A 24,833-nucleotide genomic window follows, 5' to 3' on the forward strand; every position below is an offset into this window, starting at 1 on the left:
CATAAGACTATTGATAGATGAAGTGTGACTCAGTAGTAGAGTGGCTGCCCAACATTTATAAAGTCCTGTGTTTGATCCTCAGCATAGAAAATATTATGAAGGATTAATAGGCATTAACAGGAACATAGATCAAATATACTCTTCTCTTTGGCTTGCTTTTTATTTTATTTTTATTTTTTTTAATATTTTATTTTTATTTATTTACTTACTTGACAGAGAAAGAGGGAGAGAGAGAGAGAGAGAGAATGGACGTGCCAGGGCTTGCTTTCAATCATCAATGATTCAACAGAATAATTTTTACATTAAAATGCAAGAAAAAGTAGTTTTGAAACTATTCACCTTTTAACAGATTCTTGGCAAGTTTTAAATACTTGGTTTATTTTTTTCTTAATGTGCAAAATGAAAACAAAGCTAGAAATAGTATACATGATTAATTAGGAAAATTATGTATTTCTCATGATTTTGCTGTTATATTCATAAAATTAGATCTCTAATTCCTCTTGATGAAAACCAGTGCCTTTGTTTCATGTCGTCAGTGCTCTCTGGGACTCTTGACTTGCATTGCCCTCTTCTTGATTTCTCCTAGTCTGTACTTTTGAGGAGATTTATTTCATCCTTAATTTATATAATGAACAGATCTAAAGACAGTCTGCCTACTGCTGAATATAAACATAAAGCTTCAAAATAAAATGTAAATTTTATTTTTAAATGTAAATAAAATGAAATTCAGAAATGAATAACTGGAAGACTAAAGAAACTTCTCACATCTACTTTGGTGGTTTGATTCAGGTGTCCCCCATAAACCTAGGTGTTCTGACTGCTAGGTTCCCAGCTGATGGAGATTTGGGATTTAATGCCTCCTGGAGGGAGTGTATTCTTGGTGGGGAGGGCTATGGGTGTTATAGCCAGTTTCCCCACACAGTGTTTGTCACACTGTCCTGTTGCTATTGTCCACCTTACATTGGCCAGGGGTTGATGTCCATCCTCTGCTCATGCCATTATTTTCCCTGCCACTGTGGAGCGTTGCCTCAAGTCTGTGAGCCAAAATAAACTTCTTTTCCCATGAGCTGCTCTTAGTTGGGTGATATCTACCAGTAATGCAGTAGATTTTGCAGCAACATATACTACAAACACCTAAATGAAGCAAGGGTTGGATACATGGCTTCGCAGGTAAGGCACTTGCCTGGAAAACCTAAGGACCCATGTTGAACATTCCAGATCCAACATAAGTGAGATATACAAAAGCGAGGCAAGTGCAAGGTCACACATGCCCACTAGGTGGCACAAGTGTCTGGAGTTCAATTGCAGTGGCTGAGGCCCTGGATTGCCAATTCTCTATCTCACCACTCTCTCTCTGTATGTGTGTGCCTCTCTCTGTAAAAATAAAAAAAAAAAAAAAGAAAGAAAGAAAATGAGGCAAATATATTTTAGAGGAGTTTTGCTTGAGTAAAGTCATGCTTAGTACCCTATATAAATATAGTACTTGCTCTTTCTTGGTCCATGATCTCCTGATGGCCCACATCATGTTTTTATTTATTTATTTTGATTTTCATTTTTCAAGGTAGGGTCTCATTCTAGTACAGGCTGACCTGGAATTCACTAGGTAGTCTCAGGGTGGCCTCGAACATACAGTGATACTCCTACCTCTGTCTCCCGAGTGCTGGGATTAAAGATGTTTACCACCATGCCTAGCCTCATATTATAATTTTAATTGATGGTATATATAAATATTTTGATCCAACAATAAAAAGAAATGATAGCTTGAAACTGATTGTAAGGAAATATTTTAAAGGTATCAATTCCTTGTGTGCATACATACTTGTAAAACATTCACATATACTTGTTTTTTTTTAATATGCATTTATTTATTTAAGGGAGAGAAAGAGGCAGAGAGACAGAGAGAGAGAAAATGGGTTTGCAAGGGCCTATTGTCACTGAAAATGAACTACTGATGCATGTGCCACCTTGTTTATCTGGCTTTACCTGGGTACTGGGGAATCAAACATGGGTGCTTAGTGATTAAGGTGCTTGCCTTTAAAGCCTAAGTGACAGAGGAGTCTTTGGAGAAGTGTATGCCTCTCTCCTTATAGCTTTTAGGGTTCCTTTTGCTTTGTTTTAGCTTAGATATTAAAGGAAAAAATAATTATATCCACTGATCCTGACAATTATACGTTTGTACCCTAGTTCTAGGAAAGTATTAGTAGGCTAAGCAAATATCTGTTTCCTCTAGAAGAAAGAGTGCATATTGGGAGACAAGTTATCTCTTCATAGGCATCCTACTAAGATGAGGTAGCTGGGTTTGGTGAGATGCAAACTTGTACTCCCAGCAAGCTGGAGGTAAAAACTGGTGACTCAGAGAACAGCCTGGGCTACATTAGCAAGGTCCTGTTGGTGATTGAAGGAGTGAGGAGGAAATTTCTAGATATGAAGATAAGAAAAATCAGAAGAAATTATGTTGAATGCTAGTTATTCCTAAGGCCCATCTTGGTTCCTTTCATATCATAACTTTTAACTGGCAAAGTAAGATGGAACTTAAAAAAAAAAAAAAGAAAACTTAAACAAAATATTTGTCCTAACCTAGAGAATAACTTGAATATTATCCAAGTTAGTAAGCAAACTTTTCATTCAAAATAACTTTTTAAAAAAGTGTTTCACTGTCTGAAGTTTATCTTATCACTGGTTTATTTTCTATTTTAAAACAAAACAAAAAACCCACAAGCAAGCCCTTAAACCGCCAAAAAGTGAAAACAGCAATTCTCCATCTAGCGGTCAAAGTAGGTGCTCTCTGAAGTGGATGAAGTGAAGGCGAGCTCAGTGGAACTTGATACTGCCATCCAGTGGTCGGAAAGAGAAACTGCTATAAACATCCCCAAAATTGTTGAATTTTGGATTTAGAAGAAATTTCAGCTTTTATCCAGTCATTCATGTCATGCTGGAATTTTCCACAAAAAGGTTTATAAATATCAGGAACTGGATGTTTGTAGAAGGCATTTCAGTAATAAATAGAAACCTTTATTTGAATACATATAAAAATCTGATCAAAGAAATGTGCATATTTACTTAAATATATTTAACATATATGCTCAATTTTATATAGTTATGAATACAGAATCATAATTGTGTTATGTGAAATTATTTGATACACAATAATGATATATGTATTTACATGAATGTGTTTAGTCCAGTACTAGATGATATTAGATAAAACAATGGTTTTCTAGATGTTTATGTAATCATTCTAATCTACCTTTATCTATGTAAATACACATATAAACATAACTTATTATGTAAATATTAATAATATAGTAAGACTAAGTTTGATCAAAAGTATGAATAATTTAAAGGAAAATGCTGAGTGCTTAAATAGCAATTATACAAGTATATATGAACAAAGATGTGTTAATAAAACAAAAATTTACCCTGTTTAATAGCCTCATGCCTCAATGTGTAGTTGTTCATAAATCCTTGGAAAAATACTCTCCTGATAGTTATTCACAGGCACTTTGCCAGTTCTTTGGCTCATAGAACTTAAAGTGACAGGATCCCTGGAAATCACAGTGCCTGACACTCATGCTCAATAAATACAGTTTACCCAAGTGAACGAAGTTAGCATTAATTACTGCAGGCATATTTTGTTTATAGAGTGACTAAGGGATGGTTAAATAGCTCATTTGCATCAACACACATTAGTGGGATGACCACAAACACAAAATCGTGTCTTCCCACATCAGTCCCACTAATGTTCACTGACTGTCAGTAATATCCCAAGCACCATGCCAGTGGGGAATATAAATGAAATGCCAGTTACAGCTCACAGGAAAACTCTGCCTTCTGTCTATTGCTTATGCATATTCATGATCTTGCTGACTTACAGATGTCTTCTAGGACCTGTCACAACCAGGTAAGGTCAAAAGACAAAGATGTGGGAAAACAGAAACACAGAGCTCTTACCTCTAAACTAGCATGCAGAGAACAGACCAGCAGAATCGGAGGATTGGAAATTCGGAATCCACTGACTCCAGGAATTAACTGCAGCTCTGCAAATTTGGTTTTATGTCATTATTAATAATATCCTTTAAAGAGGAGCATAAAGTTGTACAAAAAAGGCAAAAAAATGTGTGTGTGTATATATATATACATTTTTTTTCAGGTAGGGTTTCACTCTAGTCCAGGCTGACCTAGAATTCACTACATACATAGTCTCAGGGTGGCCTCAAATTCACAGTGATCCTCCTACCTCTGCCTCCTGAGTGCTGGGATTAAAGGCGTGCACCACCACGCCCAGCTAAAAAGGCTATGTATTTTAATTAAAACTTCAAAAAGCTTTTATTCCTACAGGTAATTTCTTTTTTTCCCCTCCTTCCTTCTTTTTATCTCAATTTTTATTAACATTTTTCATGATTATAAAAAATATCCCATGGTAATACCCTCCCTCCCCCCCCATTCCATTCTCCATCATATCCCCTCCCCATCTCAATCATTCTACTTACATATATACAATACTAACCTATTAAGTACCCTTCTCCCTTTCTTTCCCTTCCCTTTATATCTCCTTTTTAACTTACTGGCCTCTGTTACTGAGTTTTTCCTTCTCATGAAGATGCCCAATCATCTGTAGCTAGGATCCACATATGAGGGAGAACATGTGGCACTTGGCTTTCTGGGCCTGGGTTACCTCACTTTCCTACAGGTAATTTCTGAGGTGTGAAAAACAAACTTTATAGAGTGAACATTCTGGCATATTCCACCCTCCCCTCCACCATGGCCAATTCCCATGTGTCTGCCCCATCTCTCAGCAGACTGAGATATCAAAACCTTTACATTTTGACCCTGCCATCTGTCTTCCTGCTTCTAACTAGCATTTTCTGTTCACCCATGCTTTGATTTGTATTGTGAAGCCATGCCATGACTTGAATGATACAAAGCTGATCTGCAAAGGTGATTCTTAGTTCTAGGGTTACTAGGTCAAGTAGCTTTCTTAAGAAAAAGGGATAGGAAGGAAAAAATCTGCCTACATATGATTGTTAGAAAAGAAATTGGTAGCAGGCTCTGGCATAATTAGATTAAGTATGCTGATTGCAGCAAATTAATGTCAGGGGGTGAAGATGACTAATTAAAAATTCAGGGCTGAAGAGATGGCTTAGAGATTAAGGCATCTGTCTGCAAAGTTTTGATTCTCCAATACCCAGTACCCAACTAAGCCAGAAGCAAAAGGTGGTTCATGCATCTGGAATTCATTTGCAGTGGCTAGATGCCCCGGCACACCCATTCTCTCTCCATCTTTCTCTCATTCTCTCTCTCATTTAAATGAATAAATAAAATGTAAAAATTTAAGTTAACACTAAGCCCGACTAGGAAAGTGTTAAAGCATCAGTGGTCTTTAGAAATTCATCAAACCAGTGCCTGAGGTTTTAAATAAAGTTTTATTTGAAGTAAACATTTATTGGAACAGGCTGTCTACAATTTACTCTTTTTTCTCATTGGCAACTTTAGCACCATGAAGACAGAGCCCAGCAGAGGTAGTAGAATCTAAACAGATCCAGCTATTTCCTGTCTCCTCTTTCCCAGAGTTTTCTCATCCCTAACCTAATCAAATTCCTTCCTTGCTGATAAGAAAACTCTGCTCAAAGAATTTAAGTAACTGGTATGACACATCACTACTTAACAGCCCAGAAAAAAATGACAGGTTTTATGATGTGACAAAGAAACATTCTTCATGATCCTTTGCATTTTGTCAATTGAAAATTTAAATTTAATAATTAAAATTTAAGTAAAAAAGTGAAAATTTAAATACATACATAACAGTATGTCAGAATAGAAAGGACTGTGAAGCAATTTATGCTGAAATGGTAAAAATTCATATAATGCTTCCTGAATTCTATTTCTAAAGAGTAGACTGGTACAGGAGAAGGGAAGGCTAGCTATGAACCTAGTGACTGTTTACAGAGCTTCATTTCTACCCTCTGGGCTTTTGTTGTTCATAGAGAATGCTACAGTGGTATGTAGGAAGAGCTATAGAAAAGGAATATTTTGTTTACAAAAAGAGTAAAAGTGAACATTTAAAAAATTACTGCACTATGCTACTGGGTTTACAAATTTGAATTTGACTTACTCTAAAGTAAAAAAATAAACAGTGCTAAGTATATTATTCACATGAAATATGTGGAACAGAAAAAATGGTAGGATGCCTTGATCATCAGGTTCACAAAACATGAAGCAAAGTAGGATTGATACCCAATTCTCTCTGTGTCTAACCTCAAACAACAAATCCCCTCCTGTCTTCACTGCCGTATGTTGTAGGTGTTTCCTACTGATGGGATATAACTGCGCCAAGTGAGCCATATGCTAGATTTTATTTCCTTTTATCTTTCTACAAAGGGATACACTCAAAATCATGCCAAAATCTATAATCACTTAGTCTTACACGCTGAAAATGTCATTTCCTATTTTTGGAAATCATAGTGACATTTCAAAGTGCACTCTCCATGGGGCATGTATATTACATGTGATACAAAGACCAAATGAAGAGAAAATGAAATGACAAGAAATAAAATTTAACATACTTACTGTTGTCCATTTTAAATCTGGTACTGAGTTCATGGCCAAACCATCCCACTAACCTGCAACATGAAATAACATTACACATGTTTATCTGTGATAACAACTGCAAGTAACTGGAGAATTTGTGGCCTGTACATTAGGTAATTTATGATGTAGGTTATCATCGAAGCATACAAATGTTACATGATAGAATAAGGTAATTTATATATGACATCAATAATAAGGAAAATAACAGTTTAGCCATAATGTTTATTAATTTTCATGTAATAAAATTATTTGAAGTTATGTTTAATAGTTGCCTTTTAAAATAAAATAATTGGGCTGGAGATGACTTAGCAATGAAGGCACTTGCCTGCAAAGCCTAAGGACCCAGGTTAGATTCCCCAGTACACATATAAGCCAGATGCACAAGGCAGCTCATGTGTCTAGAGTTCATTAACAGTGGCTAGAGGCCCTGGTGTGTACTTTCTGTCTGTTTCTCTCTCTGTGCTTCTTTCTCTCTCTCTGAAATAAATAAATAAAATTTTTAAAAGGAATAAATAAAATGATTAAACTATGTTTAGTATTCAATATGACTAATAATATTCAGCAATATTCATTTCAAAATAAAGCTAAGTGCTCCAAAAGGCCAACTATTAATGTTTTTAAAATAGAACTTCCAAGGAGAAATAGTAGCCAAGAAGTCTATATAATCATTGAAATTTATTGATTAATTTGCTAAATAAGATTATTACATTGATTTTGAAATTGGATTACTATAATTAGTAATGACCAAGAGTTAAAATACAGAATGTAAAGAAAAATATCCCATGTGCATGTGTGCATATGTGTGCATGTGTTTAAGTGTGTCACATTAATGATCTATCCCTACTGATGGGTTCAAAATTTGAAAAGGTGGTGGTACTGTTGTAGGGTGAGCCTAGATGAAGGAAATGGGTCTCCAGGAGGAGGGGCAGGTCTTGTCTATGAGAAGTAGCGTTGGCCCCTTCCAGTTAGCCCTTGATGCTTTCTGACTCTCATGATGTGAGCAACTGTTCTGCCACAACTTCCCTCCGTGAAGCTCTGCCTTGCCACCAGCCAGAGCAATGCAATTAGCTGACCATGCACTGAAACCTCCGAAGCTGCAGCTTTCCTCCTCCAGACTCTTTCTCTCAGATAGTGTCATAAAAAAAAAGGCTGACTAGCAAAATATTTTTGTTTTAATGCTGTCAGAATAAAGACTCCGAGGCACTCAATTTTGAAACTTGGCAAAACATTTTTAGGTTTATATATAATATGTGCATGAAAAGAGCACACATGTTGAAATAGAAATGCACTGATAAGAGTAAACTGTTTTTAAAGCCTTTGGACTATTATATATTTTAAAAATATTTTATTTATTCTAGAAACAGAATGAGAAAGGCAGAGAGATAGAGAGAGGGAATGGCATGCCAGGGCCTTTGGCCACCACAAATGAACTCCAGATGCATGTGTTACTTTGTGCATCTGGCTTTCCATGTGTGCTGAGGAATCAATCTCAGGTCCTTAGGCTTTGTAGGCAAGCTCCTTACTTTCTAGTCAGCTCTTCAGCCTTCTTTTAAAAATTTTAAAATTTATTCTGCGCATGCATGTTTGCACATATATGCATATGAACCACTGCTCACATGTGGGGTCCAAGGACCAACTTGTGGTATTCAGCCTATCCTTCCCCTTCTTGTCGTTCTTGTTTCTGCCACTGTGAAGTCTAAACTTGCTGGACCCATGAGCTCCAGGGTTCATGCTTCTCTGAACTCTGCCTTTCATTGTTGTGAGCGCATTGGATATAGAGGCATGCTCTGCTTTGCATTCAGCTTTACATGAGTGTGGAAGATTTGAACTCTGGTTGGGAGATGATTTGCATTTCACCAATTGATTTAATACACTAAAATTTGTGTACAAGGAGAATTTAGATAATACTGTTGGTATTGTCAAAGCCTCCTCAAATATCTCCTAATTGACATTAGAATAAATGAATTGCACTATTAGCACATAACAGGTTAGCACATAGTCAAAAAATTTTATACTCAAAAACATCTTATATTCAAAATAAAATTATGGAAATGTTATAGCTGAAAGACTACATATACTAATATGTCAACTAATATTCCAGTTTTAGCATCATGAAATATATGTTTGAATGTTAAAATCTTTAACTATTGTTTTTCCACCTGTATTTACCAGAATATTTAAAACAATGTACTCGATCTTTTCAAATAAAGCTCTAATTATAACTGAATGCCTATACCTTAACCTAAAATGAGACTTCAATATTATATTACTTTGTATGTTTTAAATATATATGTGTGTGTATAAAAGTATTGATAAAAGTCTAATTGTGTGAAATGATTAAGTTTCTCCATCCATGATTTATAAATATCAAATGAAGTTTATTGAGATGGCTCAGTATTTAAGATTTCTTGCCATTTAAACATGAGGGTCTGGGAGGGCTTGAAACACCAGACTTTTTCTCCCCAGAAACCATGGAAAAGGCCACTCATGCTTATATCCCTAGTCTATGGAAGGGAGTAATGGAGACCAGAGAAACACCAGGACTTGCTGACCCAAACAACAGCTTCAGGTTGAGAGAGAACTCTCATCTCAAGGAAGTATGCCGCTGAGTAATAAATATGGCACCTAAAGTTCTCTTCCGACCTACACACACACACAAAATGGTTCATATGTATTTGTACACACATACATACACCACACATAATACATGTTAGTTATACTATATACATATAGATGGGAAAAAGTCAAACAGATCTCACTAAATTAAAGGTTGAAATTCAACCTATATCTAGAATACCTTTGGAGCCATTTTGTTATTTCTTATTTTACTTCAAGTAATTGACTATTGAAACTAAGAATCCTTCTTCTGTACTTCTGCACCCTCTAATGCTGCTGATATTGGATAGAAGCTATTTAGAAATAATAAAAAAGATGTAAAAAAAAAAGACAGAAAAACAGGTCAAAGTGGTAAATGTGCATACAATAGAATGGTATAAGGAGGAGACAGTAAAAATGTACCTTTTAAAGCTAAGATAAGGTACATATGTTAAATTACAAAATTTGTATCTTTGCTAGGGCCATGGCTATCAGAAATAAACAAAATAGTTTTCAGAATTTCTGTTAGAAAATGGGGAAGCACATTCACATAGAATATCATAGAAATTCCTAGTAGCAGGAAGGAGTGAGAAATAAGAATTCTGAAAGGATATTCTATGCCATTCTCAAAACTCCTGCTTAAGGAACCTTCCCTAATTTGTAACCAAGAATCGAACATTCATTAATGTGTAATGTAATAACATCTTGGTTCATAAAATATAAATATAAATATAAATAAATATAAATATAGTCCCCAAAGAAGGAAGTTCTATCCTCACTACCCTTCCAATAAAGATATGACTAAAAATGAGAACATGTGAGCAGTTTTCAAACTTGAATTACTTCAAGAGAGAACTCTGAATGAAGTCAAAATTGATTTGAAACTCCATATTAAAAACAATACATCATCATGTGAGATTCATGCTGCATCCCACAGTCACTAATTGCTTTTGAAAATTATTGGGTATTAAGGAGTTCAAGCAGAAATACAAGTCAAAGCACACAATGACATGAAAAAGAAAACTGCTAGATCTACCATTGCTCAAAGAGGATAATTAGCACAACTTTAAAAAAAGTTTTAACTAAAACTTTCTTAATACCAGAATCTTCTGCTTAAAAATAGTGAACAAACAGGGCATGTGATCATTAAATTCTGTTGTCAACTTAATCTGAATAGGAATCCACAGATATTCCTAGTGGACAGTTCTCTAAAGTTGCTTCCAAGAAGGAATAACTGAAGGAGGAGGTCTTTCCTCCAGAGTGGGTGATCCTCCTGCTGGTAAGCTTTATTATGTAAGGAACACTTGAGAGCAAAGAGTCCCTTCTGAACAAAAAGGAGTGAAGTCTATGAAGAATATTTCATAATCCTCATGGAGACTCACAGCAAAGGTTTCTGAATTTAATCTCTACATTTGTGGCACGACAACATTGACAAAGCAGACATTACAAAACGATCAGGAGAAGAGCAGGTGTGATAGCACACACCTTTAATCCCAGCCCTGGGGAGGCAGAGGTAGGAGGATCCCTGGGAGTTAGAGGCCAGCCTGGAATGACAGAATGAGTCCCAGGTCAGCCTGGGCAAGAGTGAGACCCTACTTCAAAAGAGAATACTAAAAAAACAAAACAAACAAACAAACAAATAACCACAAATGTGAATTTGGACTGGAGAGATGACCTAGTAGTTACGGCACTTGCCTGCAATGCCCAAAGACCCAGGTTCATTCTCAAATATCATCGTAAGCCAGATGCACTTGGTGGCAAATGCATCTGGAGTTTGTTTACAGTGCATGCCCTTCTCTCTCTCCTTCTCTCTAATAAGCAAATGAAAATAACACATTATAAAAAATGATCAGGAGAGATAGATATGATCTCGTAGAAGATTTTCACTAACTTTTCTAAGTCCTTGAAAAATAAAATGGACAGAAATACTATTTATTAAAGAATATTTAATGAAACTTTAATGATAGGCTCTGAAATACATATAACAGCCTCGAGACATTCCCAGAAAACATTGACTATTACACAAAACATACTATCAAATAAAGATAGCTATTAATGAGCTCAGAAAACAGACCTAATTTCCTCACAAATTAAAGAGCAAGGTATATCAATTAAATTTATGAAAAAGAAGAATACAAATTAAATTGATAGAATTTCTTCAAAAACATGATAACAAGAACAATAGGAATCAACATTTTGAAGACATTGTGTAAGCAATACTTAGAGAACTGTTCCTGTTTCACATTTCAGACCAATATCAACTTTTACAATATGAGGCATCAATAGTAAGACAAATAATATTGTGAAAGAATTGAAAGAAAGCATAAATAATAAATTGATGAAAAAAGTCAAATTAACAGGTAGAAATTGTAAAATAACCCATTGATCCACAATTAATATTCAACTTTTGTTAAATGGGGTTTCATTTAATTAAGAAAACAAATGCCCATGAATTGATACAAAATAAAATACTACGTGGAGGATTAATCACAAAACAGGGAAAAATAAGGTCATCAAAAAAGCAAGATTGATCCAGGCGTGGTGGTGCATGCCTTAACTCCCAGCATTCCGGAGGCAGAGGTAGGATTGCCAAAAGTTTGAGGCCACCCTGAGACTACATAGTGAATTCCAGGTCAGCCTGGGCTAGAATGAAAAATCAAAACAGAAAGAAAGATTGCTTAATTTAAAATCCTAAACAAAAAGGCTTTTTTTTTCCTTAGAGAATATTATTTATTCAATTTATTCCCAGAAGATAAAAATGTAAGCCAACAAATTTTAGTAAAAGAACTAAAAAAAAAAAAAAAAACAAAAAGAACACAAACATGTAAGGTTGCTATAAGCAAGGGTCTCATTCCACAATTTTTTTGTTAGATAGTACAAAAGCTATTCATTCTATTGTATAGGAAGCAAAAACTAAATCAAACAAAAAGCTTTGAAGAAATTATCATTTTATGATACCAATATAACATAAATATTAAACTGTATTAGAATTGCACATATAAAATGAATAAGTCTTAAGAAAAATATTGCAACCATTTTCAAACAAACATATTTTACAGGGAAACATCAAAGGTTGTACCATAATTACCAAAATTTTAGAGCTGCAAGAATTGGAAACAAGATATATATTGTTATTTTCAATTTATATAATTTTGTACTCAGTGTTAAGGAAAAGATAATTCAGTATAATAATGTACTGGTAAGTAACCAATACAATAAATAAATTATATATAAAATTGAATTATTACATAAATGTATTACCAAGAAATGTTAAAAGCAGCCAGGTGTGGTGGCGCATGCTTTTAATCTCAGCACTTGGGAGGCAGAGGTAGGAGGATCGCCATGAGTTCGAGGCCACCCTGAGACTCCATAGTGAGTTCCATGTCAGCCTGGGCTAGAGTGAGACCCTAAACCAAAAAACAAAACAAAACAAATCAAAAGTTAAAAGCCTACATGGATAAACAATAAAAAGTACTGGGCAGTAATCACCACCAAGAAAGGTCCAATTCTCATTAAAATGATACATAAATTTAATATCACCCACATAACAGTACAAGTAGAGCTTTGCTTGCTTTTACTAATAAATAAGTGAACTAATTTTAATGTAATATGGAAATGAAATAAATCTTTTTTTAAAAAACTATAATACATGAACATTCCTATGTTACTGTATTTTAAAAGATGCAGTGAAAAACATAGGATAGCTTTTAAAAAAATCAAATAATATATAATTCATTACATCATTAATACTAAAAATCCTTAGGATTATTAATTTTTTAAAATTAAAAAAAATGTTTTTATTTTATTGATTTTAGAGCAACAGACAGAGAGAGAAAGAGGCAGAGATAGAGAGAGAGAGAATGGGCGTGCCAGGGCCTCCAGCCACTGCAAACAAACTCCAGATGCGTGCGTACCCTTGTGCATCTGGCTAACATGGGTACTGGGGAATCGAGTCTCAAACCAGGGTCCTTAGGTTTCACAGGCAAGTGCCTAACTGCTGAGCCATCTTTCCAGCCCCTTAGGATTATTTTAATAGACCAATGGATCAGAACAAAGTTTTGCCCAGCAATATATATTTTAGGAACCATATTTAGTGGAATATTTGTTTTTATATTATGTCCCTATGATTTTTTTTGAATTTCTCTGGTATCTGTTGCGATGCTGCCTTTTTCATCTCTAATTTTATTAATTGGTGTCTCTTCTCTCTTTCTTTTGGTCAGATTTGCTAAGTGTTTATTAATCTTGTTTATCCTTTCAAAGAACCAACTCTTTGTTTCATTAATTCTTTGGATTTTTTTTGGGGGGGGATTCTATTTTATTAATTTCTGCCCTAATCTTTATTATTTCTTCCCATCAACTGATTTTTGGTTTGCCTTGTTGCTCTTTTTCCAAGGCTTTAAGATGAAGAATTAGGTCATTTACTTGAGACCTTTCTAATTACTTAATATAGGCACTTAAAGCTATCAATTTCTCTCTTAAGGCTGCTTTCATTGTGTCATAAAGGTTTTGGTAAGTTGTGTTCTTATTATCATTTGACTCTATGAATTTTTTGATTTCCTTCTTGATTTCTTCAACAAAATATTGGCAAACAGAATACAAGAATATATCAGAAAGATCATTTAGCTGGACCGAGTAGGCTTTATCCTAGAGATACAGTGATGGTACAACATATGCAAATCAATAAATGTAATACATTATATAAATGGGTTGAAGGACAAAAATCACATGATCATCTTATTAGATGCAGAGAAAGCATTTGACAAAATTCAACATCCCTTTATGATAAAAGTCCTACAGAGATTGGGAATAGAAAGAACATATCTAAATATAATAAAGGCTGTTTATAACAAGCCTGCAGCCAACATGTTACTAAATGGGGAAAAAAAGGAAGCTTTTCCACTAAAATCAGGAACAAGACAACGGTGTCCACTGTTCCCACTTTTATTTAATATAGTACAAGAAGTCTTAGCCATAGCAATAAGGCAAGAGACAAGCATAAAAGGGATACAATTTGGAAAGGAAGAGATCAAGTTATCATTACTAGCAGATGACATGATTCTATACATAAAGGACCCTAAAGACTCTACTAAGCAAACTGTTAGACCTGACAGACACTTATGGCCATGTAGCAGGATACAAAATAAATACTCAGAAATAAGTAGCCTTCCTGTATGCTACAACAAAAACAGAGGCTGAAATCAGAGAATCCCTCCCCTTCACAATTGCTTAAAAAAAGTAAAGTACCTTGGAATAAAGCTAACCAAGGAAGTGAAGTGAAGGATCTCTACAATGAAAACTTTAAAACACTCAAGAAATTTGCAAAAGACACTAGTAAATGGAAAAAAAAAATCCCTTGTTCTTGGATCAGAAGAATCAATATTGTGAATATGGCAATCTCACCAAAAGCAATCTACACCTTTAGTGCAATCACCATCAAAATTCCAATGGCATTCATCACAAAAATAGAAAAAAAATACAAAAAATCATTTGGAAGCACAAAAAAATCTCAAATATCTAAAACAATACTGAGCAAAAAAAAAAAAAAATAAGGCTGGTGGTATCACCATATCTGATTTTAAAATATTTTTGTTTATTTTTATTTATTTGAAAGTGACAGAGAAAGAAAGAGGGACAGAGAGATTTTAACCTATACTATAGAGCCATAGTATCAAAACTAGCATGGTACTGGCACAAAAGCAGACATGTAGACCAATGGAACAGAGTAGAGGGCCCAGATGTAAGTACAGGTAGCTATAGCGAACTGATAGTCAATAAAAATGCCAAAAATACTCATTGGAGAAAAGACAGCCTCTTCAGCAAATGGTGCTGGAAAAACTGGACATGTATTGGTAGAAGGATGAAAATAGATTATTCTCTCTCTCTCTCTGTGCACAAGAATTAAGTCCAAATGGATTAAAGACCTTAACATCAGACCTGAAACTCTGAAACTGCTAGAGGAAAAAGTAAGGGAAACCCTTCAACATATTGGTCTTGGCAAAGACTTTCTGAATATAACTCCAATTGCTCAGGCAATAAAACTACAGATTAACCACTGGGACCTCATGAAATTACAAAGATTTTGTATGGCAAAGGGCACTGTGACTAAAGCAAAGAGGCAACCTACAGAATGGGAAAAAAAACTTTGCCAGCTATACATCTCATAGAGGATTAATATCTAGGCTATACAAAGAGCTCAAAAAATTAAATAATAAATCAAACAAACCAATTAAAAATGGGCTATGGAACTAATTAGAGAGTTCTCAAAAGAAGAAATACAAATGGCATATAAGCATCTAAGAAAAAAGCTTGACATCCCTAGTCATCAGGTGAATGCAGATTAAAACCACATTGAGATCCCATCTCACTCCTGTCAGATTGGCTACCATCATGAAAATAAATGATCATAAATTCTGGCAAGGATGTGGAAAAAGAGGAACCCTTTTACACTGTTGGTGGGAATGCAATCTGGTCCAGCCATTGTGGAATTCAGTGTGGAAGTTCCTAAGACAGCTAAAAATAGACTTACCGTATGACACAGCTATAGTACTCCCAGGCATGTATCCTAAAACTCATCTCATTACCTTAGAGATACTTGCCCAACCATGTTTATTGACACTCAATTAACAATAGCTGGTAAATGGAACCAGCCTAGATGTCCCTCAACTGATGAGTGGATAATGAAGATATGGCACATTTATACAATGGAGTTCTATTGAGCAGTAAAGAAAAATGAGGTTATGAAATTTGCAGGAAAATGGATGGAACTGAAAAGAATTATACTAAGTGAGGTAACCCAGGCCCAGAAAGCCAAACATCACATGTTCTCTCTCATATGTGGATTCTAGCTACAGATGACTGGACTTCTGTGTGAGTAGGAAGAAAACTCTGTAGCAAAAGCCAGTAAGCTAGAAAAGAGGTATAAAGGGAAGAGAAAGGAAGGGAGGTGGGTACTTCATAGGATGATATTGTATATATGTAAGTAGAAGAATAGATTAATGGGGGTGAAAAGGCCCAAATGAGGTCAGGGGAAGAGATTGAGTAAAGAAAAGGTGGAGGAAGAGCTAATCAAAATCTAAGAGGATATAAATAAATCATATAGAAACCTACTTTTTTGGACAATGGAACACTTAGGAGCCATAGATTGTTGCTAGAAAATTTTCAGTGCCAGAGATGGGATAACTTGCAGTGAGTTGTTGGCCAGTGAGGTCCCTGATACTCCAAAAACATTATAGGCCATGGCCGAGGCCCTTGGTTTCCCACCAGGAATAGATGGTAAGACCCTACTGCTGAAGACTCCACATACTTAGGATGCAAGGCCACTGAGAAATCCTGCTGGAACTGAACTGATAACCTCTCCCTTGTAGACCAGCTGACCGAAAGCTGGAAGAAGAAGCTATTCTGCATGCAATTCAATGGGAGAAAGAGAATACACCAGTGAGAAGATACTCAACAGTGGACACTGCAAGCCTTATATTAGGCCAGCCAGGCCAAATGAGCCAATGGGTACAATAGTGGCAAGTCTGTCATGGTGGAAACCAACTGCCCTCTAATTGGACTGGAGGCCCGCTCCATAGGAGGGAATACATCCCTGATACTGAAAACCTACAACAGGGGTAGTCATGAACCCTAGAGGTGTAATGACTGCAGCTGTCTGGATAAATATATGTACTATGCTTATCAAATGGCCCAGTAAGCCCTTCCCTTAATGTTCATACCCATATATTAATGCTACTCTCACTTTTAGTAGAGAACTTTCTCTTTTCAGATGGCAATGAACTTGGGATGACTCAGAAGGCATCGTAGTGCTGGAAAGAAGTGACAGGAGTGCTCACCACTGCAATATCTGTATCATACCTTCCAAGGTTCAGGGTCTATTGCAGAAGAGGTGGAGAAAAGATTATAAGAGGCAAGGGAAGAATAGGACTCCTTACATCATGCTCTCCCTAGACACAAAATGCCCTGGATATCCATGACCTCACAGTGCCTGACACTACCTACACAAAACCATCATAATAGGAGGAAAGGATCATGACATTAAAATAAAAGAGAGAACAATTGAGAGGGGGAAGGGTTATGATGGAGAATGGAGTTTCAAAGGGAAATGGGTGGGTGGGGAGGGAGGGCATTAACATGGGATATTGTTTACAAACATTGAAGTTGTTGATAAGATAATTAATTAAAAAAAAAGAAATGCTGGGGCAGTGAGATGGCTTCATGGTTAAGGCACTTTCCTGCAAAGCCTCAGGAACCAGATTGAATTTCCCAGTACCCAACACAAGCCAGATATACAAGGTGGCACATGCATCTGGAGCAGTTCCTTTGCCTTGGCATGTCCATTTTTCTCTATCTATATCTGCCTCTTACTCTCTAAAATGAATAAATGTTAAAAAATAATTTTTTTATGTTGTGCATTACTATAGGGTGATAATAGATAACAACTGTAGACAATGTATCTCATCAAATTAGCGAAAAAGGATTTTGAAAGGTTTTACCAAACAGAAGTGACAAGTGTATCAGATAGATATGGTTAACCTGAGAATAAAATGTACATATGCATTGAAACATCATGTAGCATTAGTAATCATATTTTCTATGTTTCTTGTGCCAGTTAAAAAGAAGCATTGCTTAGCAGTTAAGGCATTTGCCTGCAAAGCCAAAGGACCTGGGTTTGATTCCCCAGGACCCACATTAGGCAGATGCACAAGGGTGTGCCCACATCTAGAGTTTGTTTGCAAAGTGGCTGGAGGCCCTAGAGCTCCCATATTCTCTCTCTCTCTCTCCCCTTTCTTTTTCTGTTAAATAAAAATTATAAAATAGGGCTGGAGAGATGGCTTAGCGGTTAAGCGCTTGCCTGTGAAGCCTAAGAACCCCGGTTCGAGGCTCGGTTCCCCAGGTCCCACGTTAGCCAGATGCACAAGGGGGCGCACGTGCCTGGAGTTTGTTTGCAGTGGCTGGAAGCCCTGGCGCGCCCATTCTCTCTCTCTCCCTCTATCTGTCTTTCTCTCTGTGTCTGTTGCTCTCAAATAAATAAATAAAAAATGAACAAAAAAAAATTTTAAAAAAATTATAAAATATTTAAAAAGAAAACAATGAAACTATATCTAGAGATTGATAATATGAACAAAGTATGCAAGGTAAGGTGGTAAACACCTGGTGTCTTGCACTTGAGAAGTTGAAGTAAGAGGATATCAGTTAGGTGCTAGCCTAGGTTATATAGTGAGATTCAGACCAGTTTGGGCCAGAAAGCAAGTTCATGTGGAAAAGAGAAGAGAAGGGAAGGAGAGAATGGGAGGAAAGGGAGGAGAAAAACGAAACAGAGGAAGATACAGATTAATGTTTTGTATAAAGATACCTTTAAGTGTCAAAAGGAAAATGTCCCATAGCCTTAGGTATTTGTGATTGAGATTTTGCTTAGTCTTTGGGTATTCCGAGGCAGTTTAATCTCTTCTTGCTGTTTTTTTTTTTTTCCCTCACTCTGTGTGTGTTTGTGTGTGTGTGTGTGTGTGTGTGTGTGTGTATGTGTGTGTCTGCTGTGGATGTATGATGGAGTGAGCCAGCTTCCTCTACCATGATGATACTTAACCCTGAAAACTATAAGCTTGAAATGAGCTCTTTCTTCTCATAAACTGCTCCCAGTTGGATGTTGTGTTCCAGCAATGAAAAGGTAAATGCAACAGCATTCCATTTAGTAATGATAAAACACATTAAGGCACCAATGAGCTATTGTAAATTATTTTACAGATTGACAGAATTCAGAGGTTGTATTTGCTTGCTATTAGTATGTAACATGATTCTGTATGTGTTATTATAGTATGATTTGATGTACACCAGTACAGAGAAAGTGAGCAACAGCAGTAAGCTTACAAATACTTATGTCATTGACCTGTAAAATTCACATTTAGGACTTATTCCTGAGAAACATTAGGTATGAAGCAAAATGTATGAGTAAACTCATTGCATTGTTTATTAATTTGTTCCAGATTGAAAGAAAACTACATTTCCTACATTTACAAATTGTTAAAGTAAATCTGTATAATAAAATACTGTATGTACTAATAGGGAATAATTACATATGATATGAAACCAACAGAATTTCATAGTAGAATACATTGCATATTTTGTGCACACTGGGTGCTCGCTCATCTCTAGCAGGAATGTGAGCATAGTGACTAGTCTCTACTTATAGGACAGGTTAAGGAGTAACTGGTGACTTAGCCAGGAACAGTAGACAGATGAAGCACCAGTAGGATTACTGAGGCACCCTTGGATGGTCCGTGAGCTCTTCTGGGAAAGCTAAATTTAAATATGTAAATTTTAGAAGAAGAAGGAAGAGGAAAGGCAGTTCTAGAGGAGCAGAGAAATCTGTGCAAAGACTCAGAGGTGAGAAGGCCAAGAATTTTAGGAATTGTGGCCTTTCCCAGGCATACTAATTTATATTGTATAGTTGACAACTATGTCAGTCATTTGAAAGGTTGTCAGTATGTAGTGAACAGACATTACCTGATATCTATCCAAAATTTAAAAAAAAACAAACAAACTGGTTTTATACTTTTATATTCTCTGGAAACAAACAGTAAGCCACATATACCAAAGATTTGTTCTTTTTTTTTTTATTTACATTGTTTTATTTGGAAATATTTATAACAGTACAGTGAAACTAAATTTGAGACAATGGATGTCAGTTGCTTAGATATCACCAGTTTATTATAAAAGGCATGGAAATTATTTACATGAGACATTTCAGAATTTCAGTGGAATGGGCAGCTTCATATGGTGCCATTTCAATGGTGATTTCAGTCTACATACTTGCCAAGAATGTCACCATCTCTAAATAAGAAATAATCCTTGTCATCTAGAACTACTATGGTGCCTCCATATTCTGGGAGAAGAACTTTGTCTCCAACTTTCACACTAACTGGTTGAATCTCTCCACCCTTTCCTTTAGAGCCTGATCCCACAGCTACTACTGTTGCTTGCAATACTTTTCCTTGAGATTTTTCTGGAAGCATAATGCCACCTTTGGTTACAGTTTCAGCTGCACTCCTTTCAACCAACACTCTGTCAAAGAGCGGAAGGAACTTTTAAATGCTTGTCCCGCCATGACTCTCCCGCGGCAGCTCAGACTTCGCTCTTGCTCCGCCACTGCAAGGAGAGAGAGACCTGCAGATTTGTTCTTTTTTGCATGCTCATAATAAAAATCAGACCTTTTGGGGCTGGAGAGATGGCTTAGCGGTTAAGCGCTTGCCCAAGAAGCCTAAGGACCCTGGTTCAAGGCTCAATACCCCAGGACCCACGTTAGCCAGATGCACAAGGGGGCGCACGCATCTGGAGTTCCTTTGCAGTGGCTGGTGGCCCTGGTGTGCCCGTTCTCTCTCTCTCTCTCTCTCTGCCTCTTTCTCTCTCAGTAAAAAAAAAAAAAAAAAAAAAAAAAAAAATCAGACCTTTCTCAGGCCTACTATAAAAACACAGAACAATCATTTGAAAATAGTTGAGAGCTTATTTAAAAGAAAGAAATAACAAAGTTAATTTAATACATATAATATTACCAGACATTTTTTCTGGTAATGATTTATAAAACACAGGTCCCCTCAGAAAATTTTCGATACATATTATATATACAGAGGAAGAAATTTATGATCCTACCTGAAAATCCTTTTCCATAATACACAGGAACATATTGAAGATATGTGATAAAAAGAGAATTTAAATATGACTGCATTGGATATCTTTTCTCATATGTTAAGTGTATGTCTCATTTCAACTGAAATAGTCAATATCTCTGTTAAAGTTCATATGGCAGCAAAGATCTTGGTACTTTACATCAATATCCAGAGTGCCTTTTAAGCTCCAATATAGACATTTTATAAATGTGTATTTGCCATAACATTTCAACTGAATTAAATTTAAGAAAATATATTCTCCTAATATATATTGTTTAGAATAATAACTTAGCTGGTTTTGAGACCTCTTAGGGAAACATTACAGAATATTAAATGTTTTAGATAAAGAAAGTAACTAACTTTTTTAAAGGCCAAATGAAGAACTTTATATTACCTTCATATTTTATAGCTTGAGTAAGAAGATAATATTACAATTTATAATTTCTTCTATATCAAAATGAGTACATGGACTGTTGTATATATAATGCTTATTTTGGAAACTGATTGGCATTTTCTTCTTATGACCTGAGGCAAACACAATGACTACGAGACGAAATAGTAGAAACTATAGTACCATGCGTTTTTCCCTTTTATTTTAAGTTAAATCAAAACAAAAATTGGGAGCAATATTTCAATTTTTTTTTATTTAGAAAACTTTTCTTTCATTTATGCATATTCTCTAAAGAACTGAGAACTTGTCATTTCTGCTTATAAAGTTATATTAAAAATTCAAAAGTGTGAGTTATAATGGTTGCTGGATATACCCAACAGAAACATCAAAGACACAGTAGTTGAATACAGTATCACAGGAGGAAATGATAGCTTGTCTTGAATATGCATGATGACATGTTCATAAAAGGAATATGAAAGAAACAGGGAGTAAACAAGGGGGAAATATGTTCTTTTTAGAAAGAAAGAAAATTCTGAACTGATTTCTTAGCTAAGGGCAAGGCATCATTTTTTATGCTTTACCTATTAAATCTATAAAAGGGTCTTAGCCTTACTTAGCCTTAATGAAATCACCATTGAAATGGCACCATATGAAGCTGCCCATTCCACTGAAATTCTGAAATGTCTCATGTAAATAATTTCCATGCCTTTTATAATAAAAAAAGTACAAATATAATATGATTGCATGGGAACATAGAATTTCATAGTTGTCTATCTCATTATCTGAGTGGTATGTTCCATTTCATTGACTCACCAAAGAAAATCTGTTTTTCTCTGCAATGGCAGAGTGCAAAGGACATGAAAAGGTTCTGGAAGCCTGACCCAGCTTCATCACAGATTCTGGTGGTTTGGTACATATTATTGTTCCCTGGACTGAAGCCATATATACTCCTGGAAGAACTTATTTTTCCCCTGAACAGAACATTCACAGCTGTCTAGCAAATTAAGTGATTGGTTCTCATGCCTGTTCAAAAGTCAAGACAAAGAAAAGGTGTCAACAACTAGCTGCTATGGAATAAAAAAGGACAAAACCTAAGACATGTGCCAGGAAATGGGCACAACAGTTTCGTACATTCACATATTCTCAGTGTTCACACAATAAAACTTAAGATTGAGAAAGCTTGGCTAAAAGAGGTTGTGTGAGTCAACCATGACACAGCAAGACAACTTCACGTGTGCTCAAAGAATCAGCAATAATACCAAAGCAAGAAGGTGTGGTTTTTCAACATTATCAGGACAGTGGAGAAAAACAGCTTAAAGTGAATATCTGGGCTAGCCAATAAGCAAGTAGAAGGAGAAATGCTCAGTCTCTGAAAGCAGGAAGAGAAGAAAAGGTAGACATTGGTAAAGTAAAAAATAATGTAAAATTGAGTAACAGTAAAGTGACAGAGGGGTAAGCCTAGGTACCAAGGGCTCTATTTTTTTTTTTTTACAGTTGATTATCCTAATTAAATTTTATTTCTTATTTTGAGGTTTATTAGAGTTTTTCTGTATGTCTTTAGTAGTGAAAAAAAAAGAAGACAATAAAAACACCTTATTATATGGAAGAGCTACAGATGATGCAGTAAGCCAAGTGAGACAATGCTCTGTCCACAAGAGTCTGTCCACTGGCCCTTTAGTGTGCCTGAGGGCAGTGGGTAGTTAAACAGCATTACCTTTTGAAAAGCATGGTAGACAGACTATTAAGGAACCCCCATCCCTGCCTGCCTTCCAGTGTTCTCCACACCAACAACAAAGAATATACATGGTGAGGTAGACAGAATTAAGAAGGACAAAGAACTAAAAGCTGATTGTGATATCAACCAATACCTAAAGAAGACAGACTTGCTAAACCATCAAAACAGGAGTGACATTAACTGAATATTTTGAAATGCTGAAAGAAGTGAAACCAGATTCGGGAAGATGAGGTGTTTCATCACCATGAAAGTTTTTGGCATGTGTCAGTAGTGTGCATGAGTGCTAATATATGTGTGCGTGCACGTGTGTGTGCATGTATGTGGAGGCTGGAAATCGACATCATGTGTCTTTCTCTATAACTCTGTACCCCACTTATTTAGACAGATTTTCTTACTGACCTCACTGATTTCATTAGTATAGGGATCCATTTGTCTCCAACTTCCATGCCCGGGGGTTACAGGCATACATCACAATACCCAGCATTTACATGGATGCCTGAGATCAAAAATTGGAATCTTACATTTGTGTGGTAAATACTTCACTGAAGGAGTCACCTCTTCAGCCTAATATCTCATTAAGATATTTAACAATTACTAGTAGAGTCTGAACACTCTAGACCTAAACATAAAAATATGTTCTTATGTAATATGAAAAAGACTAATATCTAAATATGGTATCAATGTCATTGAGTTCATTGATTAAATAAAATATGCACTATAATTATTAATAATTATTATAGAGTTTTAAATACATAATATTACATGATCTTCCATTATTTTGTTTTTAAAATCTTGAAAGAAAGAGGGGTAGGAGACCACACAGCACATGTGCTATAAAATTCTAGGATCATGGGTACTTAAGCAACTTGTGGTATAAACTACTCAGAAGCAAACAACCTGACGCAATGCTCACACAAGTGCAATAGTGGCACAGAGCCATGGTTGGTAACCAACTGCTCTTGATTTGGCTAATGGATCCACTCAGTAAAACAGAACTTATAGCTGGATCTGGGAAAAAAGTCAGAGCCACATCCAAAAACAAGCCCACTCTCCATTATCAAGCTCCCAGCAATCATGGGCTATAAGAGGACCTACACCTATTCAATTATCTCTAAAATAATAATGGTTATCCCATTTATCAGAGGCTGACTTCACTCTCCTTTGGAAAATTTGCTTCTCTTTTGCAGATGGATGCAGAGCCTGAGGAAAGAATAAGCTCATCACACCTCACCAAAGCCCCAGCTGAAACATAAAGTAATTGGGGAAATGAGCAAGAGTGCTGCTTTCTTGGTGAACCTGGTATCAGCAGAGGGGATGGAAATATTGTTAGAACCACATGTTGGAACATTATGTACAGAGACATTGCCACTTCCCCATAAGTGATGGCTACCCCCACAATGCATGATGAGGAGGGTCTTTTCAGAGGGGGAAGGACAGGGAGGAGGTTAATGATGGTACCAACTTGTGTATACACACTGTGTACATAACTAATGAAAATAAAATAAAATAACCATTGGGAGAAAAATAGTAACAAACTTATTATTTTACATAAGTAAATTTTCTTCCTGTTTCTTTAATCTTATAGGATGAGTTATCTTATTTTAATCATTGTAACTGTCATCAATTTTAAGAAATTCTGGATGTTAGTTTGCTAGGAAAAAAAAAAAAAACCCTAAAATTACCCTATATTTTCACTTAACCAAAGAATTCAATCATTTAAATGATGAATTCTAACAAAAATATGCCATTTAAAAAATCATATTAAAATATAGTTTTCCTGTTTCAGGAAGTACAAAGTCAGCTTATGGGTCTCTGAGACCCAAAAGTTGAGAATAAGTTTGCACCCTGGAGGGTACACTCAGCT

The 24,833-nt window shown here is 35.7% G+C and overlaps 2 protein-coding genes across 2 annotated transcripts in view; both read right to left on the minus strand.

Annotated features, from left to right (window-relative positions):
- Window positions 1-24,833, minus strand: part of Kynu (kynureninase) — a 139,326-nt gene that overhangs the window by 4,695 nt on the left and 109,798 nt on the right. The window contains exons 11-12 of the mRNA XM_004651814.3: window positions 6,568-6,620; window positions 3,952-4,037 (exon numbers count right to left, since the gene is read on the minus strand). Of these exons, the coding sequence (XP_004651871.2) occupies window positions 3,952-4,037; window positions 6,568-6,620 (139 nt within the window). The remainder of the gene's footprint in view (window positions 1-3,951; window positions 4,038-6,567; window positions 6,621-24,833) is intronic.
- Window positions 19,862-20,264, minus strand: LOC123460135 (10 kDa heat shock protein, mitochondrial-like; the record flags this gene model as incomplete). The annotated part of the gene is made up of 1 exon (XM_045147686.1): window positions 19,862-20,264. A coding segment is annotated over one exon (288 nt), but the record flags the coding sequence as incomplete, so codon positions are not given.

The sequence above is a fragment of the Jaculus jaculus genome, chromosome 4 (genome assembly GCF_020740685.1).
Source record: "Jaculus jaculus isolate mJacJac1 chromosome 4, mJacJac1.mat.Y.cur, whole genome shotgun sequence".
NCBI lineage: Eukaryota > Metazoa > Chordata > Mammalia > Rodentia > Dipodidae > Jaculus > Jaculus jaculus.